This window comes from Hetaerina americana, unplaced genomic scaffold, assembly GCF_022747635.1.
Source record: "Hetaerina americana unplaced genomic scaffold, ioHetAmer1.1.p SCAF_120, whole genome shotgun sequence".
NCBI lineage: Eukaryota > Metazoa > Arthropoda > Insecta > Odonata > Calopterygidae > Hetaerina > Hetaerina americana.
In genome coordinates this window covers 313,216-337,230 of record NW_027286293.1, presented here as the reverse complement: position 1 = coordinate 337,230, position 24,015 = coordinate 313,216, and the positions used below count along the sequence as shown (strand labels likewise).

General features: G+C 37.5%; 1 protein-coding gene across 1 annotated transcript in view; it reads left to right on the top strand.

Annotated features, from left to right (window-relative positions):
• LOC139685923 (uncharacterized) overlaps window positions 1–24,015 on the top strand; it is a 124,343-nt gene that overhangs the window by 46,118 nt on the left and 54,210 nt on the right. The window contains exon 2 of the mRNA XM_071583054.1: window positions 1,283–1,401. Within this exon, the coding sequence (XP_071439155.1) occupies window positions 1,283–1,401 (119 nt within the window). The remainder of the gene's footprint in view (window positions 1–1,282; window positions 1,402–24,015) is intronic.

Here is a 24,015-nt window from a genome sequence, read left to right as displayed (position 1 = left end):
TAGAGGGTTCGAAGGGTCTGGATTCGATTCCCGGGCAAGCCTCTGGGAACCTGCAGCGACACTCAAGCTATGTGATTTTTCGGGTACCAGATCTTCCTGGGAAACCATAATCGGCACAGGGAAAGGAACTGGCCCCCCTACCCTGATGTGTGAATTTCACTCGCCGTCGGGCTTAGCACTGGATGAATTGTGTCATCACCTACCAAACCGACCTTCGGGTTGAATACTGTGTGTATGGTTTTTTCATGCATGCATATAAAAATATGATTATATATATTAAGATGACTAGAGACAATGGAAAAAGAAACAACTATATAATAGCTTCGTTGAATTTATATTATGTTTGCTATTTAGGAAGGTTTCTAAAAATAATAGCACATGCATTTGTGCATTATTTGTAGGAATATATGTCATGGACAATTAATTATTTCTAAAAAGTAGTTTTTACGATATTAATTGAAGAAAGTTTGGCATAAGTGAACATTTGTGTAGGTGCTATAATAATTCCTGTTGCTTTATGTCTCATAATTATTTAAAATTAATATCAAATAAAACTTTATTGAAAATAATATAATCCACATTTGATAAAAATACTAAATAATCGCAGCTGATGAGAGACATTACATGTAATGAGATATTTAATTATTATAACCAAGAGGCAAATCAATGGGGATTCTTTCGCGACGGATAAAAATGTGACTGATAGTATTAAAATCATTTAAATTTAAAGGTGCCGCCTAAGGTTTTTTATGTAAAGACACTTTCGCATTAGTAAACAGAACATTTCACATTATGTTATGGCACCATTCCCTTCATAGCCATGAAAGTGAAATAGAATATTAAATATACATCTCTCAATAATATTATCCAAACGAAAGCCATTTAATATTTTCCTCCAGGGACTTAGTACTGGGTAAAATCTATCATCACCTTCAAAAGTGATCTCCAGGTTGATTACTGTGTTTATGGTTTATACGCTATCTTCAATCACAACTAAAATTCTCATTTAATTGATAAAATATAGCTTGAGAATTCATTTGTGCTCAGAAAACATGATTTCAGTTTCATGTTTTCCTTCGTATGGTTGCGTTGGATAATTTGAATTCATTCCAAACTCTGCTAGTACAAAATGAAGTTGGAATGTGGAACTTTATCTCTGTAAGAGAAATCTCTTAAAATCCGCATAGAGGGCAGTCATTCCCTTGTCTGTTCCCATGCCCCGACCTTGTCTCATTTCTCTCACAAATATGTGAAACCGAATCTCTTCTCCTCCCTAATGCAGGTGCTTCTTTTCCCGGAGGAAGGTTGGGCTCGCAGCGCCTCTTCATCCTATTGGACGCTATCGCCAGCATGGTGGAGTCACAGCCGATGCAAGGTTGTGGAGGTGGCTGGAACTAGGAGGTACGTGCTGCACGACCCCTTCCCCCCACCACTTCCCCTTGGTCGCCATCTTGTCCTCTCGACCCACGCGTTCCGAACGGACGCCCTATCCGCCTTCCCGCTCACCCCTCTAGTTAAATACATCTGCTTTGGAACTCTCTCAACGTGACCACTCAGAATTTTATGTACAGTATTAGCTGAAAATTAGTTTTTTTTATTTTACACATTTTCTTCTTTGTTGATTTATTAATCAAAATCCAAAAAGCGAAGCTGTTTTTACAGCCTAAACTACTTGAAATGGTAACAAATTCGGTTAACTTAACAGTATTGACGCTATTTTTTATCCGCTGCTATTCTTCTTAAGGTTAAATTAATTCACGGTTATCTATCAGAATTTTGTGCTTATATATGCTCATTTAAGGCACTTGAAGGGTCACTTAAGGTATTAATTTTACTTTTAAAATCTCTGAAATTTCCTTTGTTATATGGTAGGGTATTGTCAAAATGTAATTTTTAAGTACTAGTTGGTATCAATAGTTGTTTACATTAAAGGGTTTAACGCGATTTTACTGGAAAGGCTAGCAAATAATTTGCCATCTCAATAGCTTACAATTTCCAATGCCAAAGTTAGTTCTATTGTTCTCGCCACTAATCAAGACTATCCGAATTCAGGTACGATCAGTTCCAGAAATCAAAGACACAGAGATAGTGGACAAATATTTTTCCTTGTTGTTATTATGACAGAAGCTGTTGGCATCCACCATGATGTCAAAAGCTTCTGTCAGTCTGTTTTTAAGGACATTTTTCTTTCAGGAGAGGTTATTCACGTTCGGTTTTCAACTGGTCTTCCCATGAAATATTTGGGATAACCTTGTCCAAAGTATTTTTTCAAATGATCATTTTTTTATGATATTTCGGTGCTTCAACATTTACTCTGATGATGGAGTGAACTCTGCCAAAATGTCCGAAATACTGTATCGTCTAATACTAGAGTTATTGAAATGAAACCTTTGGAACTTATTTATAAGCATTTTTAACCCCATAATTTCGTTAAAGCAAAAGATTTTCATATTATTTTCATATGCACCCTTTGTGTTTTGCAATAGGAATAGTCCAGCTCTTTGAAAGTTCACGATGCCTCCAGAAATATAATGGCTTTGACTGCTACAACGGCCACTTGTTGTGCCTGATTTGGCCAAGGCGAGTCTCTCAGAGAATTAATACTGTTTAGGAACTACCTGGTTCACATTTCAGCTCCTTGGAGTCACAGAGATGAAACACCAACTTTCATTCATTGATGAATGCCAATGTTTCTCCCATTAACTACTCAACCAACAAATAAGAGTGTGCTGTTCCTATATGGTGTATATTGCAAATACAACTGCCATGTTTACGCTATTGTTGTACCATATTGTTGCTTTTTGACAGCACGATGCTAACTGTGGACACTCATCAAACCATGGCTAACATTTTTACACCGCAACATCGTGGTGGTTCGGTGGCTATCGCACTGCCTTCCCACTCAGAGGTCCCGGGTTCAAATCCCGGCGGTGTTGAATATTTTTCAGAGGTATCTCGATCCCTACTTGAGGTGCTTTGTGGAGGGCACTTGTAAGTACACCGTCCGTCGGATGGGACGTTACGCTGCGGACTTCTTGGCGCCTTTCGAAAAGAGTAGGCAAATGCCGACGCCGGGTTTCTCTCCACCTTTCATCCTTTCCTTTCCATCCCTAATGGCGCAAACAACCTCAGCTCTCGGTCGCCTCCCCTAAATACTACCACTACTTAAGTACCGCAAGTGTTTCTTACAGAACGGTTAATCTTTGAGCACAAAAGGTACATAATGATATGGAGATTTCCAAAGAAGATTGAATAAAACACACATGTTGAGATATGTTTAAACATAAGGAAGGGAGTTTCTCACTAGTGCTCTCGCCCTTTCTCACTACTGGCGTTTTGTTATCCGTGCCACACTAACTTGGAAAATTCATACCCTGATTTGAAGTCCAAAGCAACGCCGAAAAATATGAATATGATTTGATAAAGATAAAATACTATTTGAAGAGTAAAGTATTACTTTTACTGAGCGTGAATTATTGTAATGCCTGCGGTTTTCAATGTAGAGGTTTATGTTGAAAAACTATTGACAGTTTTACCCAATTGTTTCTTTTGGTAGTCACGGGATTTTTCATATACGGCAGAGTCTGAAAGAAGGAATTCATTGCACTCTGAGCCCCAGAATACCAGCAGCTTGCTCATTCATAGCTCAGCTATTGATTATAGGCAGACTTTGGTTGAAAAAATGTCGCGCATAACCTGGAGCACAATTTTAAAGGAATCTCTTTGGTTCTTGCAGCCGATCACTCAGAACGCCTGAAATGTATTACTTAGGGCAATCATGCCCGCGTTTGCAAACACTTATCCCCTCTTAATCAATGGAATTAAGGTGTTACCAGGAATATGCATACATTTACGATGTGAAATACATCCACAAGACGGTATATAAATTGGCGATATAATTGAAAGTCTACGTTTTCAGAAATGCAAATAAATGTAGTACTTAAAATATTCCAACATTCAGAAATACGTGCATGTTTTAAGATTACGTATGAAATACAAGGTTATATTTTTCTCAGTAGCAAAGCATTGACGATTACAAAGTAATAAAAATTCAATTATTATGAATGTCAACAGAAAAAAATGTTTGAATATACAACCCACTAGAAATAAACGGTCACCAAAATTTTACTCTGATTTCTTGACGCCTGTGATTTTATGAAAATATTTTTCTGATATTCATGCATACTTTCTGAGGCAATTGAGAATGTACTTACAGTTTTATTGAGAGAAATATATTTTAAGGTACAATATAAGAAACGCATATAATATAAAAACTACAGGACAATAAGTTTGATATCCCACGCAGCTAGAGTTGTTCTCAGGATCATCAACAAAAGGATAGAGAATAGGGTAAATGAATACTTAGAGGATTATCAGTTTGGGTTTAGGAAGGGGAGAGGTACGCGTGATGTCATTGCAGTAATGAGACCTCTAATCGAGAGTATCAATCAGGAAGTATTTTCCTGTTTCGTAGATTCCGAAAAGGCGTTTGATAGAGTGAATTGGAAAAAACTAATGAGTATATTGCAGAAAATAGGAATAGAGTGGAGGGAAAGGAGGCTACTCCGCAACCTGTATATGTCTCAGACTGCTCAGGTGCGGGTGGGTAATGGGAAGTCCGGATGGGCAGTGTTAGGAAGAGGTGTAAGGCAGGGTTGTCCATTATCACCGTTGCTGTTCAACCTGTATGTTGAGGAAATGATTAAAGAGGCATGGGAAGAACTGGAGGTAAGAATGAAAGTCGGTGGGGATTTCGTAAAATCAGTTAGGTTTGCTGATGACCAAGCTTTAGTTTGTCAGTCAGCCAAGGGGAGGCAAGCAATGCTGAGTGAATTGGAAATTCAGTGCGACAGATATGGAATGAAAATCATATATACTAATAATAAACATAACAATAATAATAAAACAAAGTTTATGCGATTTACTAGAAAGCAAAAGGCTAAGCAAAACATTAAAATAGGAGGGCAAAATCTAGAGTAGGTAGAACAGTTTACTATCTTGGAAGTGTCTTGAACCAACTCGATCAAAGTAGTGGGGACGTGAGGAGAAGAATTGCGCTAGGCAAAGAGTCTGTCACTAGGAGGAGGGAGTTGATAACAGTGACATTGAGTAAGGTTGTTAAGAAATGAAACCGAGAAATGGACCGAGAGGAAAACAAATGAGGAAGTACTTGGTATGGTGGGCGAAGAGAGGGGTTTTTTTTGGGAGAAATCCTATGGAGGTAGGAAAAATAGATGAAGGGCGTATTGATCGGTAGTGGTATGTTGAAGACCGTAATAGAGGGGAGGATGTCAGGCAAACGAGGAAAGGGCAGGAAAAGGATAGGAGTGTTGGACGGAATGAAGGGAGGAAGTAAGTACTCAGAGATGAAAAGGGACCTGATGTAGAGTAGGTTGCTGGATTTCGTGTTTATTAGGAGTTACAAATATTTATTTGGTATTTGTGTTCATCCAATAACCTACCTTAACCGGTAGATTACCATAATAATAAAAAGATGAGAAAATTAATTGATTTCAAAGACTTCAGGGTCGTTCGGCACAAATAGGCCACGTTGAATGAAGGTCTCTGCTTCTAAATCTACACATTGCCCTGCAGATCGCGGAAACGGCCCTTTGCGGGAAATGTTAAGTCACCAGCCATGCATGCACAATCACAATCATGACACTTCTACACAGACATCAGTTTGACCATGCACTAGAGCAATGTTAATCGCGTGAAACAAAGAACTTACGTGAACCAATATTCAATAACAGGACACGTACGTTCCAATTATACGAGAGGAGTGTTGAAAAGATTTCTTTTTAAAATTCATGGAGCATATCGACATTACATAAGCACAACCAATATCAATTATCGCCTTCGCGCCTGCAGTCATCCATGTATAAATTTTGATATCTAATGGTATGAGGGTAAAACGATATTTTAAATCGATCTCACTGGTTTTAAGTACGTGATATGATCTACCATAGTAGTTCGAGGCCGAGGCCTGTAATATGTCTCAAATTTGCCCAGTAAATTTAACCTGTATTTTGATATTGGATGGAAAGAACACTATTTGAATATTCAACTTAAAATGTCACCAGGCATTCTTATAGATTAAGACACCGGAGTTCATTTCATGGGTACCAGCTTGGTGTTTCATTCATTAGTCATTTCTTTGGCTTACGATAAGTTGACACCGAAATGCATCAACAAACGGGCAATGGTCGTTGCTTATAGAGGAATAAACGTCATGCAAACGAGGAAGGGGTTGAAAGGGAAAGCCATTTTGAACGGAACGAAGGGACTCAATTGGAACAACGCTACATTATACGATATTATAATACATTTTTATCGATTGATTGATCGCAATTAATTAAGAATACATCCTTCTTCTCTTCTTTCTGTTCAAAATGGCTTTCCCTTTCATCGACAATCGAGCATCGTTACGCTATTACTAAGTTTTGTGCTAAACAGAAAAAAATCACTTGAGATGACTAACAGAATGATTCGTGAGGCTTGTAGGAAATCTTCGTTATCCTAGTCACAAGTTTCGAGATGGTAAAAGGCGTTTAAGGAGGGCCGGGAAGAAGTTCACGACGAACGACGCTCTGGGCGGCCGTTACCAACAAACAAAACCGACAACAATTTGGCTCGTGCTCGACAATTTTTGGACTCTGACCATCAATTGAGTATCAAAATGGTTGCTAATGAACTCAACTTGTCACCTAACGTTGTGTTTTGCATTGATGCTGAAGATTTAGTGATGAAGAAAGTGTGCGCCAAGAAAGTGTGCGCCTAGCTCGTGCCCAAGTTGTTTGCCACAAAGCGCTACGAGTCCGCGAGTTCCTGGCCAAAAACCAGATGCCAACGCTGCCCCACACCCCCTATAGTCCTGATGTCAACCAGCAGACTTCTTTTTGTTCCCTCGTACTAAGGTAGCCCTTAAAGGAATCCGTTTATCGTCCAAAGAAGAGATCAAATTAGCCGTGACGAAGACCTTGCGAGAGGTCCCCGAAGACGCCTTCCAGGGTGCGTACCGGTCATGGCAAAGTCGCTGAAGAGAAAAATATGTAGAAGCACAAGGACAGTGCTTTGAAGAGTTTTAAGTGTTTGCGCAGATCTATTCAATAAATTACTAAAGAAAATAATTGCATTACTTTTGGAATTCACCCTGTATCCATTCACATGCGAATAAATGAAAAGAAAAGGAATAGGAATTCATATCAAAGACAAACACTGGATAGGTATGGAAGGCGGAATCAAGCAGATCCCCCGCGAAAAAATACTATCTTGACCGGATTAAGGAAATATTTCTCAAATTATAATTCAACTATTTAAGAATGTAAAAATCATTCGACTTATGATTTTTACGCTCTGAAATTGTTGAATGGAAATGCATATTAGGGGATGACTGCGTCAAAAGTTACTGTTGCGGCATCTCCCGCAGTTTCTTGGTATTTTCCAATTTTTAATCCGCTTGATTCAGCCTTCCCCACCTCTCTTGTGTTCGTCTTTTTTATGTGCTCCTATCCCTTTTCATTTTATCTATTTCCTTATAAATAAATATGCATAAATATGCATATATATATAATATATAATATATTTTATATATATATACATATATATATAATATATGTATAAGCACAAGCGTGGAGATGGTATGTGCAACTTAGAAATATAAGACAAATAGAAGAGACAGAGTCCTCACAGTTGTGGTTTTCGAATATTTCGGTGGCCCGACCGCATTTCTCATCGGAAGGAGGAAAACTGAGGATGCGGGCGATGGGCAAGATGGTCATAAGGAGCACGTGCGATGGACAGTGGGGAGAGGTTGGGAGGGAGAGCGGGAGGGGTTTGGCGGTGGGTGATCCAAAGTGGTAGGTGTCGGCGAGAAGGAGAAGGGTGTAGCCCCTTGCGGGCAAGGTTCAGAGCATATGCTGAGCAGAAACCGAGGAGTCAGAGATACAAGCCTACTCTGTGTATGAAGTGAGATGGAGGCAATAATTAACACATTGAAGCAATTTTTGAAGGAAATATTGTGTTGGGAGGCATGTTTTGGCACTGGTAGAGAGACTAACGCGGAAGAAAGCCAACAACAATCACCGCGTACGAGGCACCGTGATTCTTGTCACGGACATCGAGGGGTATAGGACACTGTAGAGGCTGCACTTAAGTCGATAGATTACACTGTGGCATATGCATGAAGGAATGCCCGGGAGAGTTTAGAGGGGGGGCCTGGAGCGGTGAAAATGGGGCGTACTCGTATTTCACCTTTTCGTATACTACAGGGGACTGGCGGGGATTTGTGGATGGCAGAGGATTATGATAAAGGCATGGTGGATTTTAATATTTCCGATAAGTGGTCGTTTTGAAGTAACCGAGGGACATTTTCGTAATATGTTTACCATTGGTTTTTGGTTAGTTTATATGGAAGAGGTGTTCGAGAATATGTCTGAAGGATTGAATTTCTTGGAAGTAACCTGGGCAAATGGAGAAGGTGTGAGAGTTGATACTTTGGAAAGGTTTTGGCGGATGAAACCGTCGAAGGTTTTTTTATTGAAAAGGAAGTCTGGGTAACAGCGGGGGAGGATAGTTTTATGTTGACTGTGAAGGAAAATGTCCAGGAAGTTGGGATTATTGCAGATGGTGACCACGATTGGAGAGTGAGTATGAAGGAAGGCGTTTAGAGTGAACTGTATGGTAGCTGGTGTAGTGGAGGCATTGTTGTTCGTTAGTAGGTTTAATGAGGATGGAGGTGGGCAATATTTGAGTAGTAAGAGAGAGGTTAACAACCAGGAAAACGATTGCTGAGTAAGAGTTGTCGAAGGTGAAGGAGAGTGTTGAGAAAGCATTGAGGAAGAAGATGAATGTTTCAAGGAAATCCATGACATGCGGTTAGAGAAGGAATATATCATCTAAATAACAAAGTTTTGGGCATAACATGGTGGAAATCCTTCAAGATGAAAGCAAGTACTTTACTTTTCCACATAAGAGTATTTTTATTATAACCTAGGTTTTGTTACAGCGTGACATCTTCAGGCTTCATGCTATAACGAAACCTAGGTCGTAATAAAAATACTCTACGTGGAAAAGATGAGTGCTTTCTTCTTTCATCAAGATAAATCATTTATGCAATAGCAAGGACACTCCAAAGAACTTCCGCTGTGCTTTCAAAATATTTGGAGGGCAAGGTTAACATTATGCAAAATTATTGCATCTCACTTCTCACAGCTCTAATTTTAATCTTTTTTGTATTCCTCGAAATCATTTTGGCTCATTTGTAGGTATATAATACTCATCATGTAATAGAAATTGCTAAACATAACAGTTTCAGGCTTAACCTAACAAAATTCCATAATGATGAGGGTAAAAAGCCGTCTTTATTTGGAGGTGCACAGTTTCTTTATCTACCCTCATCATAAGAGATATTGGTTCGAATTTCACTCTTCACTTCTCTCTCGATTTGAAAAGAAGTCAGATTTGTTGTGGAAAATTGTTTACATTCAATTTGTTATTTCACATAACAATTTTAACCGTTCGGGTAATGTTAATCGTTCTATAATACTAATAAAACAGATTAATCCATAATTATTCACCCAAAACCAAAATTAAATCTCCTTAGCGAGTCCTCAGTTTCGAAAACTTTGTTGAAGACTTGTGCGAGGAGTTAAGTTCATTCTAACACTATCTTTGAAAACGTGAGTTTTTAATTACTATTAAACGACCAGGATGCTTAGCCGAAAAACCTCTGTTCTACATGCTTGGAATCCACAAATCACTTGGATAATTTGAATGACGATTAGGCAATTATGGAAAAACTTAAGCGTTTTTACGGAGTGCTTGTATTTATGTAAATATTAAACCATTTTAGTTGAGTAAAAATTTAAGAAAAAAGTTACTCTCCTTATTTTAATATTATTGTTTAGAAAAAAATTAATCTGTCATAAAGTAATTTCTGCATGAATATAAAACCTAACTTCATTCTCGGTTTTCTCGCAATAACAAAATAGGAAATGTTTTGAGGTTTTAATAAGTTAAATATATTTAATTCTGTAATTATGTATTTCAATTGATTAAAATCTATAAAATCATTGCATTGTATCATCAAATACAATTAACGCGTTTATTATTAAGTGTATTGATTTCTATCGCATTTGTTTCTTCATTTACTTTCATCATAGCGGTCTAATAGGAAACAATGGGTTGCTTACAATATATTTGCCCTAGGTTTCACAGAGTAATACTGTGATTTTTAAGTTTTGATTTTTATAAAATCATTAACTTTCTTATTTAAATGATGTCGGAGTCTCAAAACCGCCTAAAGACTTACTATTCGCGGTGCCCTGTAACCGGAATATCTGGAATAAGTACGGGATTTCTTGAAACTGGAGAGCAGCCAATTTTTAAAATGAAATTAGAAATTATGGGGAATTTGGTGGACCTTCTTCAGTTCCAATATTTAAACCTCATTTTCACTTATTTACAATTTTAAAACTAATCAAAATTGGCATATGAACTGCGAATTGATGTTGATCCTGTATTGGGAGTTTTAATAGGAAAGCTTTATCTGCTGCTATAAGTCTGGTGGTGTGTATTTAATTACTTATCACCGTAGTTACATCAGGATTAAACATTTTAACGGAACGATACACGTAGTTACCCATATATATTATTGAACATTGTTATGTCGCATGACTGATAAAGAGTTTGTAGTGATCTCTTATCTACATGCAGTAAAGGGATTGACATTTGGAACTTCATTTCATTTTAAAATAAAAATATGCATTGATTTACAAGTGTGGTACTTCTTGAAATATATTTTCACATGGGCTTATGTAGCCTTCTGTGGGTTTCTTATTAAAGTAAGGTCCAGTTAGTTAAGTTAGTGCTCAAACTTTATTAAAAAAGAGGGCAGAAATTTGCTATAAATCATTTTTCTCTCTAAAATGCTTCATATTTTGTAAAGGTTGATCAAGTATCCGGCAGATTTACTATTCCCATTCACCGGCGGAGTATACGCCTCTCATTCATGACGTTTGCATGGCGTTAGTCGCTTAAAATCAGCTCCGCCTCGTAAGGTACTGCAAGCGAGTCACACATACCTTCTTCTCCGCTGCTTGCTACACTCGAAAAGAAGGAACTTCCCGCCTTCATAACAGCAGCCAAGTTGATGGAGTAGGGTTTTTGAATCGCGGCCATTGTATTGAATATTTTAACATTATAAAACACCTTTAAGTATTAAGAGTAAACTTTTCAATTGAATGGCAGTGTCAACTGTCAATGGTGAAAAATGTATCAGATGAAAAACGAAGCTGGAAATGCAGGAAGCATAGCGTATTATGATCAGGTATATAATTCTTACGAGAGCCCTTCAGGAAGACATATCTAGGGAGGCGGATTGAAATCTTTATTTGTGCTGTAAGTCCACTAAAGATCAATTCCTCTCACCCTAGCTAGGCATGTAGCACACTCACACACACAAACACGCACAATTAAACAGAAATCACTGTTCTTCATCACTATTCACATGAAGCATTCGTCTTCTTTGAAATGTTTTCAGTTTTATTCAATAAAATAATGGTTTACCAAAAATACTTATATTTTTTTTGTTTGGACTCCATCAAGTTGGTACAAAAATGTGTGTCAATTCAATGAAACAATACTTTGATATGACTAATCCAAACCTGGAAAACCGGATCTGTGAGCTTTTAATTATATCGATGCGAATTATACACACATAATTATATATATATATATATATATATATATATATATATATATATATATATATTCGAAATGGAACGCTCTTCGGCGACGCACAAATATTTAAAAACACAGATGTAGAAGAAGACCAAGAAAGGACAGTCACTAATGTTGTTTTGACGTTTTAACGGCACGGCCATCGTCATCAGAATATATATTTATGTATGTATATATATATGTATATATATATATGCATACATAAATACATATACATATATATATATACATATATATATATATATATATACATACATATATATATATATATATATATATATATATATATATATATATATATATACATTTATTGCCTTTGGGCTCAATACAACCAAGAGCAGTCCAAGCAAATGATATTTTTCCCAAAGTCCCAAGATGTTTTATATTTAATTTGAGATCGACGAAAAAACAACTAGGTCGGAAAATCAATGAATCAATCAAGGAAAGTAGAGGTTATAATGAAAAAAAACTGACTCGGTGTGGGCGGAAAAGACGGAAGGTAAGACGGTTACGAAATTTGAAGCCGACAAAATTGGTGGAGGAGAACCTGGGAAAAATTGAAATGATTATAATACTGAAGAAAACGAGCACATGAGACTGTCGCAACATGGATAAAAATTTCTTAATAAATATTCAGCCAAATAGTTATTTGAAAAAAGAAGAAATAAACTCAGCGGAACCAATTTCAAAATAAAGACAACGGGGGAACGGAGGAAGCCAAACTCTGCAAATTTATGGAATAAAAGGTATGCTCGTCAAAAAACCAATTGTGCCAGACAATCATGGACCAGAGAACGGCCTCTGGAAAAGTAGGTTAGCGATATGGCATATATCTCAAATTGCATGGCAAATAAGTTGCTACGATAAAGGAAAAAGATGCAAGAATAAAATATCATCTCTACAACCGCCAAATCCTCAAAGTATGATTGGAAGTGGAAAGAGAAGGTGAATAAACGGGGATAAACAATAATAGAAAGCAACTGAGCCCTATTTCAAGTGTACTAGGAAGAATAAATATTAAAATAGCTTATTAAAATGTCTTTTTTGGTTTGGTGGATTCCAGTGGCTCACTTGAGGCTCTAAAATTGCCGAAAATGATTCCCCTAAGCTGCAACTAGCCCATGTATATGAGCACTCTTCATGAGCTTACAAATTGGCACCAATTGTATTTATTTTATACAATGAGTAAATTGAATCAAAGTACATCCATTACACTTTTTATACGGTATTATCTCATAAAATAAAATAGCAAAAGACTATTTTTCAGGAATTTATAAAAGAAAATATTTTTTGATTTCTAGTTTACATAAGAAAAAGAAAATGGACACATTTTCTCGTTTGAAAGATGTATTCTGCCAAAGGCGAATCAAGTACTGCAAGGTTTATTTAAGCCTTTTTAACTTTTTTAAGCCTTTTCTAATATGTGAGGTGAGGAGATTATAGGATTGTGAAACTTCAATATGCCATTATAGGGGAAAAGACTCCATCTCACCAAGTGTTTATGTTTAATGTCGTCAGTTTAACAATGGTTGCATACTAGGTTAACCTTGTCATAAACTTATAATTTGAAGTTAATCACAGAAACAAAGTACCGAGATAAATAATAAGCAATATTGAACCTCAACTTCTTCGCCATCGTCATCTACGATGCGAAGGGATTCTGGCATTGACGTTCTGTGCAAAATAGTGAGCACACTCTCCTGGTAACAGTGAAGAAAAAAGAAGCGAGAAGAAAATTTAGAGGATCGGAGTCCGTCTAAATATTCAATGAGCATACATTTTCCTAATATATATTTTTCCATAGCAAATTTGCGCATTATATTTTGAATTAAGGCAAAATAACGGGCTTTCATTGGGTCTCTCTCAGATAAAAAATCCGGGAACTAATTCCATGTCAGGTGGTTTGTCTCTAAACCTTAAGGCATGATATATATAAAGTTCAATAAATAATTAAACCGCACAATCTCATCATAATAATATTTAAATAATATTCGGAATTTGTGATTTGATGCCTCTAGTGTCCATTGAAAAAAATAGGTTTCCATTCTGTGCATTAAAATAACAAAGTCCATTGTTTGAATAAAACTGAGGAATACTAGCTTGAACTAACTTTTTCTTCCCAACATTTGCATATCTTTATGAAATTTAGATGTAAGTTAGAGATCCAAAATCTGGATTCCACTCCATGTAGTAAGTGTGCTATTTTGAACGTCTCTCCGAAATCCGTGGGCATGAAATGTGATTGTGATAGAAGTATTTAGCAATAAAACTATTTCAACCGACCGTTCTTTAACGACGCAAGGATTCCTGGCGGAGAATTGTTGCACCAATTCAACATGCCTCCGCAAAGGAATCGTAAAGAGTCCTGGAGGAATTTATCGTAACTGTTAATTTTATTTAATTGAGGCTCATTATAATTATGAACCTACCGCCAGTTGATAGGACAAGTATTTATTTACTCGATAATTTTAAATTATGAGGAGGTAGTGAAATATCTGACTTAACCTCAGAGCAGAAATGAAATATTGATCGAGTTCAGAGTCTGGGAACCATCGCTCTAGAGTGTAGAACACTCTAGAGTGATGGTTCACAAAGCGGGCGCTGCTTCCCCCCGTGGGGCGGTGCTTTAGTCTATGGGGGAAAAATGGAGTGAGGGAGCGGCAGGGGGGCGTCGGAGGGTCCTCACAATGTGCCATGTGCGACGGCCCGGTAACTTTCTTTTCATCTCCATTTTAAAGCTTCGTTTTTAAAGTTTAAATTGTTCCCCGTATCTGGAAGTAATTTAAAGTATTTCCTTGCATTTTAAAGTATAAAGGGCTGATACAAATATTTCCAAGCCTTTCTCGCACAAGGAAAATTTTTGAAGGGGTTTAATCTCATTCGGTCTATCGTTGGCATAACTACACGACACTGAGTACTTCGACAGTAAGGTCCAGTGTGCATAAAACGGGTGAGAATCTAGAGAGAAATCAGCTTATTTAATAATTAGATTCGGTTGTTTTACATTAAATATTCACCTGGATGATCATTTTCCAAACCATTCGGTTCCAACGATATTATCAAGGCTGTATTGCAAGTTATTTTTCATTCATCGTCTGATATCATTCTTTTTACAGTACTATTATATAATTTTTTGTATTTTTTAATGATGTTAAAGTATATTACAAAAATAAACGGCCGGTATGTTGTTTATGTTTTCATGAAATGGTAATATTTAGTTCAAAAAGAGGACCTTTTCTCTCATACTCCGTATATATACGATTGAACTTTCCCTTTGCCGGCTAGATATCAATTAAATAAATTCCGGCTTCGCTGATCTAAGTCACGGCTTTACTGCCATTGCGCATTTCCTTAAAGCATAGCTTTTACAAACAATGGGTAATAATCACAATAATTCTTTTAATAAAAACACAATTTTGGAAATACTTCGCCTTCACAAGTTAATTAAGTAGTAAACATTTCACTTTATACTTTACTAAATTTCTCTTAATAATGTATCATAAAATGAAAGGTGGCCTTGTGTGGAATAAGCTTAAAAACGTACAAATATCCGAAAATTGAATTAAAGCCAATTTCACAACAACAATCCCTTGAATTGCCTTTCTTATGAATACAATTTAGGGAATTGCAAGGACTAATATGATTCATAAGGACAGAATAGAAGCCAAAGAAATATTATTTCACCCTCAACTGACTGGACCAGTATCATAAATAGAATGCGAGAGGAGCTCACTTTGCAGCCGGATGTTTGGTTCCTCTATGAAAGACGGCAAAGGTGCATGTGCAGACCTCCGGCACAAACTCCCCACGCACCATTTTCGAATTTGCGCTCGCATGATATATGTATTACATTCGTGCATGAAATGTACAATATTTATATAAAATAATAAAGCTGCATTAATATTTCCAGTACACACGAAATGAAACTACTACTGGTCAAGATCAAATTAACGTGTATATAAATCCTGTTTCATACCAGGCAGGCAGAACAAATACATATTTTCAGTCTTGCTTATATTAGTAGTATTAAGGGTTTGAAGGGTACATCGACAGCTAAGGTCATTTTGCTGTCTTGCTTATATAGTATATTTATATTTATATATATATATAAATATATATATATATATATATATATATATATATATATTTTAATTGTGCCGCGAGCACATAAATATTTTGTTTTGATGTTTTCCATATGGTTATTGGTAATTTTATTTTAAAAATCAACTACTTAAAGGTTGAATACACGTTTTATCATTTACTCATACGATCATTCTATTTGGTTAATAAAAATTAAATTTTATTTTAACAAAATTTAATATTTAAACCTTTATTGTAGAAACAGCACGGCAGGAAATGACTCATCAAAGAATAAATGTAGACAGTATGATGTGGAATATCTTAAGTACCGATTTATAGAGTCGCCTATAAACAAGCGATGCCTATGTGCTTATAATGAGAAAGGGTGTTTTCAAATGAGGCGATGAAATCTGTCAGACTGATTGACCATTTTAGGAAGGCACATCTTGTCAAGACAGAAAAGACTTTAACTCTTTTTCAGTCACTTCGTAACAGATTGCAATATCATCTAACACTTGCAAATAAGTTGTTTAATGCTTCAAAACATATCACCGATGGTTTGCGTGCATCATACAATTTTCACTATTAATTGCCAAATCTGGAAAGCCACATACTCGTACAAATGGTGAAGAACATATCTTAACAGCGAAAACTGAAGTCCTGATTACCATTCTGCATAAGCATCCATATGATACAATAAAAATTATTCCCTTAAGCAGCACCTCAGTTCAAAAACGAATTGATGAAATGGCTGAAAATGTGGAAGATGCGGGTATATTGCGTAGCATTCTGAGAACAACAGAATTTGCAATGCATTTGGACGAATCTACTTTGCGAAGTAATGAATCTGTGTTCTGACTAACGCACACTCACTTTATTAGAGATAAAAATCTATTGTTGTTTGCAAGGCAATTAGAAACTATGCATATATATATATATATATATATATATATATATATATATATATATATATATATATATATATATATACACACACACACACATTAAAACACGTAATCCCGCCAAACGGCGAACAAATACTCAACACAAATAAAGGACGAACCGGCAAGTTGAAAGATCCGGAGTTCAAGTCCCAGTCTAGGAAATATTTTTATACTCTGCCTGATTCCGCCTTCCCCAATTCTCCTGTTCGTCCTTTATGTGTGTTCCTATCCCTTTTCCTGATATATATTTCTATATAAATGAGTATATAGGTATATATATATATATATATATATATATATATATATATATATATATATATATATAACAATGCGCTGGCAAAATATAACACAAAGAGAAACATTTAATATGACACTCACACGGTAAATTGTTCGAGCTTTCGGCCCTCTCAGAGGCCTTCTTCAAGTAAGGCTGAAGATATGCTGGAGAGGGGAAAGGGTTATGGGCGGGGAGGGGAGTTTTGGAGCTGGAAATGCTGGGAGGGAAATTAAAAATGGCGGTTTAGGGTGGGAATTTTGAAAGAGCAGAAAGCGTATATGTAGGCGGATTCTCGACTTCTCACCTCTATATTGGTGGCTGAATCAGGTAGGGATTCTAGGATGCTAAGAGCAAAATACTGGTCGAATGAAAGGTTGTGGAAATTGGCGTGTGATGGGAGAGGAAGAGAAGAGAGTGAGGCAGAATTGCAGGAGTACCGGTGATTATTCATTCGAATGGATAAGGGGTAATGCATTCGCCTATGTAAAAGGAAGTCCAATGTTTGCATGGCAAAAGACAAATAATGTTTTTGAGAGGCAATTAGCGTGGGAACGAGGTGAGGGGGCAATGAGGGGATGTAGGGAGAGGAAAGTAGACCTAATAAGAAGGCATATACATACATACACATACACACACACACACACACACAGGAGGCCTACGAGGTAAAAAGTATCACGACTTTTTTGTTTTTTCGAAAATCATTTATTTATTTATGAATATCTATTTTGTCCCCTTCAAAGTAATCCCCATTAGATATTGTACAGTTGTTTAACGTTATTTTCCAATCCGCGAAGCACTTCAAAAAATCATTTTTTGTGATCAAGTTCAGCTCCTACTTCGATGCAGTCTTTATCTCGTCAATCGTAGCGTAGCGTCGTCCTTTCATGGGCCTCTTCAGTTACGGGAGCAAGAAAAAGTCACTGAGGGCCAGATATTGGGGTATTCGGTGGCTGCGGCATCATTGGTGTGTTGTTTTTGGCCAAAATTCCACGTACAAGTAACGATGTGTGAACAGAGGCGTTGTCATGGTGCAAAAGTGAATTTTTATTCTTCCACGAATCCGGGCGTTTGTGGCGGATTGCTTCGCGCAAATTGCGCATAAAGCGCAGGTTATATTCCCTATTTACCGTCATACCCCGTGGCAAAAGAACTCATGAGGCACCACGCCCCTACAATCGAAGAAAAGTGTGAGCAAAACTTTCACATTCGACCGAACTTTTTACGGTCTTGCTGCTCGTGCTGCGGCTTGCATTGGGATGATTGGGAGTTTGGGAGTCTCCACGTCATAACCATAAACCCATGATTCGTCACCAGTTATAACTCTCTGGAGCAAATTTGGGTCGTCGCCGACAGAGTCCAACACCTTTTGACCAATGTTAATGAGCTGCTGTTTTTGGCAAAAATTGAGCATTTTGGTACGAATTTCGCGGCGACCTGTGCCAGGCCCAAATCATTGGTAAAAGTCGAATACCAATCGATAAGTTTAGGTCCTCAGCAACTTCTCTAACGGTGATTCGACGATTGGTCAAAACTATTTTCTTTACTTCATGAGTGTTTTCGTCTGTTGTTGACGTGCTAGGGTGTCCGGCACGCTCTTCGTCGTTTACATCTTCTCGGCCCTCTGAGAGCATTTTATACCACGGGTAAACGTTTCTTCGGTCCAAGATAGCTTCTCCATATGCCCCAGTCAACATTCGGAATGAGTCCGCGCACCTAATTTCTTTTTCAACATAACATTTTATACAGATTCTTTGATCCATTTTTTGGAACAGGCAAAAATCGAAGGCAAGCCAAAACACGTCCAATCGAAACAGCTTTCTACAATTAACTGGACATTCAAAATGGCCGAACTTTTCGGCACAAGTGAGAGATATAAGTACCAACATAAAGCCGAAAAAAATCAAAAATCAAATTTACGTAACTCACAGAAATTTAAAACTTGTGATACTTTTTGGACAGTCCTCGAACCTGCTGTTGCTACAGGCAGAGCTCAGTCAAGAACTGGCCGTCACCATGGTTGTATTGCATACTTAAGAATATGCGTGCCAAATTTTTTTGTAATTCATTTTGTCATTCACTGATAACATTTAGTGGCTAAAATACTGAGTGATTGCCTTCACAACTCCTTAAACATTGTAATTACAACGGTTGAAAAAATCAAAGCCCATGCTCTGAATGATCGACTGTCTCGAGAGTTGCATGATGAGAACGACGGAGATTTCAAACGTTTGTTACTGCACATGGAAGTTTGTTGACTACCAATAGGCAATTGTATAAGGTGCTACTATAACCTTTTTGACACTGCCATGCAGTTTTTTTAGGAGAAAGATGCAGCGAAACCTTAAAGAGTTTAGGAATGGCATTGCATATTTGTCTGAACTGTTTGTAAAGTTCAATGAAATGAATTTACTATTGCAGTTAAATAATATTAGCCTTATAAAGGCAAAACCTGTGGTGACTATGTTCATTTCCAAGTTCCTTTTATTTATGCGCAGCAAAGGTCGCCGCGAGCTTTATTACTTCCTTCCCTAAATAAAACTGTTTCTGGAGTCACTTGGTGGAAAATCTTCATATTGAACTTAAAATGAAACCACTTGGCTTTTCCACATAGAAAAGTTCTACGGGGAAAAACCAAGCGGTTTAATTTTAAGTTCAATACTTGCTTCCCCGTTTAAACTAGAAGAGCAAGCAGGTATGTGTGATGATGATTTGAAAGATTTTTGTGACCATTTTGCAACCTTGCATAAAATATGACGCAGTAATTTGAGGATCTTCCTTTGCTGGAAATTCCAGACTGGGTGATAAATCCGTTGATAGATATGGAGAAAGTTGGAGTATTAGAGGAAGGATTAATTGGACTACAAAATGACGTTGAATTGAAAGCAAAGGTCAAGATAAATTTTCAAGGGTTTTGGTTACAGCAGGAGGTTTCCGATGGTTATCCTGCAGTATGGACTCCTTGCATTTCCGACTTCATATATGCTGGAGTGTGGTTTCAGTGCAGTCATTTAGCTTATTTCCAAGCAGAGAAACTGACTTAAGGTTTGTGAACGCGGGTATTTAAGACTCCTGCTAAGTGATATCAAACCGGAAAACTGGTATCAGGTCATCAAGCCCATCCATCCCATTAAAATTTTATTTGATAGAAATGTGTTATTTAATTAGGCAATAGAAGCGTCTTTTCTCTTTACGAAAGGCGCCAAGGGGTCCACAGCTTAACGTCCCATCCGACGGACGGCTTACTCACTCAATCCCTCCGCACAGAACCTCAAGTAGGGATCGAGATACCACTGAAAAATATTCAACACCGCTGGGATTTGAACTCGGGCCCTCTGGGTGGGAAGCCAAAAAATTACTTATGTACCATGAATAACTATAATCAATGTTACTTAATTGGTAAACTAATTTTTACACATCATAATTGGTTGTTCTTTTTTCATAAATTGAAAATGTTCATGCTATGTAATTGCTTAATTTAAGTAAAAAATGGCATGTCAGCTTATAAAAAAAGCATTCTTAAAATTATTTGTTTTGATAATTTATTTTTATGTAAAAAGTATATTCTCATCTAAGTTCCTTTTATTGTTTATTAAGTCTTTTGCATAAATGTGATATGAAAACTATGCATCAATTGGATTCTAAATAAACATTTGATTAGTCATTGCTTTTAATTCCATTATTTCAATGTTCCTTGTGTAGTTATTTTCTTTTATGATTTTGAATTTTAGTTTAAAGCTGCCGATAAGGGGGCGTTGAGTATAGGTTTATGGATCCAAGACCGGAACTTGAACCACGGATCTTTGGACTTTCCAGACCGATGCTCTAACCACTTAAGCTATCAAGGACACGTTAACTGATTCTGCCTTCCCCACCTCACTTATGTTAGGCTTTTATATGTGCCAATTTTACTTATATTTATTTCCATGTGATTGAATATATGTCCGCCATACGGCGTGTTTTCGTGTTTGAATGTGTATTTGCCCAATGTGGCCCGTCTCCTTCTTCTGGCTATGCGTGCCACGAAACGCACTGTTCTTATCCTCTATGACGTTGTATGATTGCTTTCCTGCTATCCTTTCCTTTGTGTCGTCCATACTTCCTATCATCTCCTGGTTGAATAATCGGGGAGAGAAGAAAGCATCTGTCCAAAGTTTGAAACTGGAGATTGCATGTGAGAATATAATATTATTGGAAAAGGCAGGGGATGTTGTCGGGAGACGTTTGTTGTAAATGCGGAGAGAAAGAAATGTGATCTATTTACCCACGTAAACGATTCGGAGGATCTGGTAGGAACTTCGGTTGTAGTCCGTTATTGACCTTTATATGGTGTAGATAAAGTTATGAAGGTGTTTTGGTAAATGGTAAGAGATTTTTGGCCAAAGAATAAGCTAGCATTTTCTTCGGAGGTAGTCGATAGCCGATTAGTTCAAGAAACACAATCGTGGGCTTCGTAAAATTTGGTATTCCAATTAGAACGAAGATCGTCTCTAAAAAACAGATGAGCATCAGGCAAAAGACCTTCCGTCAATTGACCGCTTTTATGATGCGGTGAAGTCACTTAATTTTCATAATTTTTTTCGTTCCAAGAGGTTGTGCTTATTTTCAGACTGAGCGACTTGTGACGATATGTGTCCCGGGCCAAAAATGAGGATTTTTTCATTGAGTTTTTTTCCAAAAATTCGGTTTTAACGAGGCAAGGGCGTGCGTAATCTACGTATAACAAGAGTTTCCCCACCCTCTTTTTACATTTCTTTGCCTCACCTAAAAAGACTAAACCATATAATAAACTGTTCTTCGATTCCGCATAATTGCTCCTTTCATTCCCTACAACATCTCTATAATTTTCCGACCGATACAACGCCTAGCTGATGTCCTCCAATATACCACCATCCTCAACAATTCATCGCCACTCAAAATACTCCAACTGCAGTTTTCCTGCAATCCTTGTATTTCTCCAACCAATGCTCTCTCTCTACCCCACCATGCTTAGTCCTTCTTCTTTTGATTCCCTAAACACCCATTCTACCTTTCCCACCCTTCTCAACACCCATATCTCTGTTATCTAACTTCAATGGCCAAGTTTCCTAGTAGAACATATTGTTCGCATACTCTAAACTTCCTTCCTTAGCGAAGCCGGTGTCAACTTCCTTCTTCTAGTGAAAATATTTTGCGTAACGCCATTCTTCTTATTAAAGCCCTACGTCTTTCAAACATTTTGGTCAAAAACACTTCAAAGATAAGTAAACTGGTCCACTTGCTCTAATTTATGAACTCATATTTTAATATTTAAAATAGCCTTTCTCTTTCTCAAAATCCAAATCATCTTTGCATTTTGCTTTTATTCTCATTCGACACCTATCGCATTGACTTTCCTATGCGCTTATCAATGCTTGGAATCCTTTGGCTGACCCAAAAATTAGAGCTAAATTATCCCCAAACCTAACTGATTTAAAATATTTTCAACCGAAATTATGTCCTCCAACCAGCTTTTCCACGCCTCTTTTAATATTTTATCCAAATGTACAATGAACAGACAGGTAATAATGGTCAGCTATGCTTTAACCCCCTTCCTAAAGCTGTCCATACCCAATATCCATTCGCCAGACATACATGAGTAGTATGGGACGTACAGGTTGCGGATAGTTCCCCTCTCCCTCCAACCTCCTCCTGTTTTATGCAACAAATTCCATTCAATTCACTCCATCCAATGCCTGTTTAATATGTGCGAAACAGAGAATTATATACTGATTTTATTTCATGTTTTTCTCAATTAGTAACATATTGCCGATGTCATATCATGCATGCCGCGCCCTTTTTTAATGCCAGACTAATATTCCCACAATTATTTGCCATGCTCTGCGTCTTAAGAACCAATTTAGCTGCGTGGGAAATAAAACGTAATGATTTGTGGCCCTCAAACATGGCTGCCTTTCCCTTTTTTTGGAATACAGAATACGAAACTGACGAAATCCTCCAGAAAAATTCCTCCCTCATTAAAACAATGAATAAATCCATAAAATTTCTTACTTCCCCGTTTCTCTTAACCCTGTGTAGTTCCGAGAGAGTTTTGTCCATCCCAACGGTCTTGATTGCTTTCAATCCTCTTAATACTCTTTTATCTCGCCATCAAGTATGCCCTAAATGCTTCATATCACCCCAGCGTCCTTCGATCAAGTTTTCTCTCCACCTAGCCACTTTCGTCCTCACAATAAACGCATTTTCATTCCAAAGCTGTGTTTGTCCGCAAACCAAAGTCACAGCGAGGATGGCACCATAATACGACAATCTCTTCATGGGTCACCTTGAAGAGGCCTTCCTTTCGCAACACACCCTCCAACCTCTTTTCTGCATCCTCTGCGTGGACAAAATTTTCATCCTCGGGGTCCCTCTCTTGGCACAGACATCTTACTTCAGAGCAACAAATTCACTACTTAAGTTTCATACCCAGTAACCATCAGCATTACCTCCAATCGACTAGCTGCCACCCTTTTCACGCCCAACACTCGATTCCCAATTCTCTCTGAATCCGCGAACAGCGGATTTTCATCATCACAGGCTCCCTCAGCAAATGCCTTCACAATCTACACAATACACTTCACAAACGTGGTCACCCAGAAAAGCTCCTACAAAATAAAGTCCACTGTTCCACCCAACTTTAATCACCACAACAATGTCAGACTCAACCTATGCACAACCTGTTTCCCAGGATCCCACATAATGAATACATTTATCAGAGAACGTTTTCCTATTTTAAGCATTGATGACGCTACATCATATCGACTGCCCCAATTCTCCTATTTTGCATGCAGACGACCCGCTTATTTCAGAAACATTCTGAGATCCGCCAACATCTTGGCGCCCCGACCGACAAATTTCCTTATCTTTTCCCACCTTGCAACCTCTTCCGATGGCCGCTTATCAGATCTTCTCCCATAATCCCCTCATTGCCTTCCCATCTAGTTCCTACGCTAA